Source organism: Lepidochelys kempii, chromosome 7 (assembly GCF_965140265.1).
Source record: "Lepidochelys kempii isolate rLepKem1 chromosome 7, rLepKem1.hap2, whole genome shotgun sequence".
In the NCBI taxonomy this organism is placed as follows: domain Eukaryota; kingdom Metazoa; phylum Chordata; order Testudines; family Cheloniidae; genus Lepidochelys; species Lepidochelys kempii.
The window spans coordinates 83197408-83200931 of record NC_133262.1 but is presented as its reverse complement, the minus strand read 5'-3'; the positions used below and the strand labels follow the sequence as shown (position 1 = coordinate 83200931).

General features: G+C 39.4%; 1 protein-coding gene across 4 annotated transcripts in view; it reads right to left on the bottom strand.

Moving 5' to 3' along the window:
• Positions 1–507: 507 nt before the first annotated feature.
• MACROH2A2 (macroH2A.2 histone) overlaps positions 508–3524 on the bottom strand; it is a 35947-nt gene continuing 32930 nt past the window's right edge. Inside the window, exons 9-10 of one of the 4 annotated variants that reach the window (XM_073353535.1) lie at positions 2145–2277; positions 1028–1179 (exon numbers count right to left, since the gene is read on the bottom strand). In XM_073353535.1, the coding sequence (XP_073209636.1) occupies positions 1117–1179; positions 2145–2277 (196 nt within the window). In that variant the 3' untranslated portion in view covers positions 1028–1116. Of the gene's footprint in view, positions 1180–1829; positions 2920–3524 lie in introns of those variants that run through there. The other 3 variants (XR_012159997.1, XM_073353536.1, XM_073353537.1) reach the window with 3 other exon arrangements.

Below are 3524 nucleotides of genomic sequence, written 5' to 3'. Positions count from 1 at the left end.
TTCAAAAGTCCATTCATTTTTGTCTACCAGTCCTCTTTTTGAGTGAAATGTGTGATAAGTTATCTCTGCAAGTTCACTGCCCTCATTTGCTATTTTTGCTCAGTTTGGTTCAGACCAACAGCAAATCCTATCTCTTCACAACATAGAGAGCTGCTTTTGAAGAATTTATAGTTCAAGTGAAGACCTTGGTTTGCCTAAGTCTTCAAGACAGTAATACTCTGAGTCTGGCCCTGAGACACACTCAGAACAGATGGCTGCCATTCTGAATCGATCCACAGCATTGCATCCATTACCTGGCAAAAATTCCACACACGGTCGAATTCAGTGTCTTTTATATGGAAGTATGTTGTGGCCACAGATTTGGTACTATCTGTACCCTAAGTATTCATATGTCAAATATTTCCACACTCTGGGGGTATTGTTGACTTTCATTTTAAGGCAAAAGTGTCTGTAATTAGGGTACGGTTTATAATAAATACACTGGACACATTTTCTTTTCTTTTTTCTTATAAAACAAAAAACAAAGATGAAATATTCTCAGTAATTACAGAGATTATTATGGGGTAAAACAAAATAGAAGGTCCTAGTACATCTTTAAAATTCTCTCTCCAACATGGAATGTAGACAAAAAAAAAATTAACATTTTGCCATCCACCCTCAAAAAAAGAAAGGGGAACAAAGAATTGTGTGTGTGTAAAATTCAAAGCTACAAATCTAAAATGAGTCCTAAACTAAAAAAGCAAGACATATTTAAACAAACTTTTGAAGAGAGCTGGCAAATTAACTACTCAAGATTTCTTGAAGGTGATATAAAATGGTAGGGGGTATCTATTAGCAAGAATTAATCACAGACTAAACCCTCTCCTTCATAGCAAAGCTCTCCATTAAGTCACAAAACATCAAACTACTAACATTCCCCCTCTTCACCACATTTTAAAAATAAAACCCACCTCTAATTCTTTAATGCTACTCAAATTTATGTTGAAAAATAAAGCTTCATTTGGCTGTCATAGCTACTTGGTGTCTAGCTTGGCCATTTCTTGCACGTAGATTCCGATGCTCTCACTGTCAAAGAGCAGAAAGTAAATGTTCTTCAAGGAGGAAGAACTAGCGTCATCAAAATGGGTGGAAATGGCTTTGAGAGTCACCTGGGCTGCGGTCTGTTTTGGGAAGCAGTTTCTATGCAGCAGAAGCAAAGGAAAAGATGGAAGTTAGTCTCAAATTCAGTCATTTTAATTGTGCATGGAAACACTGTACTCATGACACTGAAAAGAACAAAACGCATTTTCAAAATGAGTGTTTATATACTATTACATGAGAAATCCTGCATTAAAGCAACACCAGTTGCAAGTATAAAACACACAAGTCAAGAAATAAAACTCTAGGTTCTCATCGCAACATGAACTCAATTACACTATTATACTCGCCAACAACAGTTACTATAATGTTGCAAAACAGTTTCAATTATCACTTGTTTTCATACATCTTTCTGAAATGTTCATTTTTAGGGTTGACCTTTTCCATCAATGGTCTATGCCTACATTTTTTTTTTTTCCAGACATAGAAGTTCAAGCAACTTTTCCTCTCCCACTCAAAGGGGAGTGAAAAAAATATTTTCTTGCTGTGAAACAACAAACCCAAACACCCCCTCTCTCCTCCTCTTAAAAAAATGCCAGCAAAAATCCCTAACATTCCTTTGAACAAAACTACAGCAAAAATGTTTGAAATCTGGAACTTGGTATGGATATAATTCTCAGGACTAGTTCCTTTGATTGTTTAGCAGGATGTATTCTCAAATTTAAGAGTAAGTGAAAGTAAAAGTTACTTACCTTTTTCAGTAACTGAAGTTCACTTGAGATGGTTTGTCCATATATATTCCACTCTTGGTGTGCATGCTCCCTATGCAGGTGAGATTGGTGTCTTGGCCAGCAGTGTCTGTGGGGGCTGCGCCTGTGCCCTGCATGTTCTCATGCTCCCATACGGAGGACATAAAGGATGGTGTGGGCCCAACCGTCACTCAGTTCCTTCGCCACTGAGTTCCTTCACCACTGCAGAATCCCAGTGCAATAGGACTCCATAGTAGTGGGAAAGGAGGGTGGGTCAGGCAATATACATATGAATAATACATCTTGAACTCCAGTTACCTGTAAAGGTAAGTAACTTTTCTTCTTCGAATGCTTGTCCATGTATATTCCATTCTTGTTGACTTCCAAGCAGTGATCTGATGCGTGGAGGTGGGTGCTCAGAGTCCATTTAAATAAAGATTGCAGCACAGCTCTGCCAAAGGAAGCATGAGACCTCAATGCTTCCACTATGGAGTAATGGTTGGTAAAATTATGTACTAAATCCCAAGTAGCTGCCTTAAAGATGTCCAAAGTGAGAATGATTTACAAGGAATTGCAGAGGCTGGCTGTGCCCTAGTAGAGGGGGCTCTAATATAATTGGGAGTTCTAAACTAGTTAACTCATAACAAAGCTTAATACACCCTGAAACCCATACACTGGCCTGAAATCAGTTGACCTTTTCATTCTTTCAGCTAATGCTATAAATGATTTTGGGAAAGCTCTGAAGGCCGTGGTCCTTTGAAAGCAAATCGCTGAGGACATGCAAACATGTAAAGTGTGCAACCTAGACACTCCTTGATTAGAATGCGGTTTGGGAAAGAATACTGGCAGACAGATCATTTGATTCAAATGGAAGTCTGAAACTACCCTGGGTGGGAACTCAGGAACTTGTTTTCTCGTAGTACCAGGTATATGAATCCTAAGACAGTGAAGTGTGATTTGGGAATCTCTTCATGTGTGGAGCACATCGACAGTCTTAAAGCTAAGAAGGTCTGAGCCCTCAAAAAGAAGATTCTCCACAGTTGTCTGCCAGAACTTTGGAGCCAGGGTGCCCATCCCATAATTTCTGGTGTTGCTGTGGATTGCAAAGCAGGGTCAGAAGCGCCTAGAGGTGCCCGTAAGGATGTTCTAGCTATTAAGTCTCCTTTTGTAACTAAAAATTTAACTTCCTCTCTGCTTTCCTGACGTAGTTTATCAGTAAAATCCAAAAAAATTGTTTTAGTTCAAAAAACCATAACCAACAATGCTTGATAATTCAAATTTCTGAATTGTAAGATGGTAGAGAAACACTCATGACCAAATAAGTCAAGGAATTTTGGGTCCTTTTCACTTGGAGCAATTCTCGGTTGACACTCGGTGCTCAAGTAACCTCTGATGCTCTAGTCTGAGTACCTGAGGCAGCTAACTTTGGGCTGCCATACAATACCAAAGTCTCACACCATTCTCCCTCTAAGCTCCCACAGTACCCAATTTGGGCTATGGAGTCTCTTCTGAATGGGAGCAGTACGTAGACTTAGACATCTTTTTAGAAGTTCCCGGAGAGGATCTACCTTTCACTTTAGCAAAGCAGCAATGCTCCTTTTCCTCTGAGGACTTAATAATCATCCTACTGGAATCTGAAGATGGAGCCTCGAATCTAGTGGATCCATAATTCACTGGAGCACTTCTGGATTATGATGG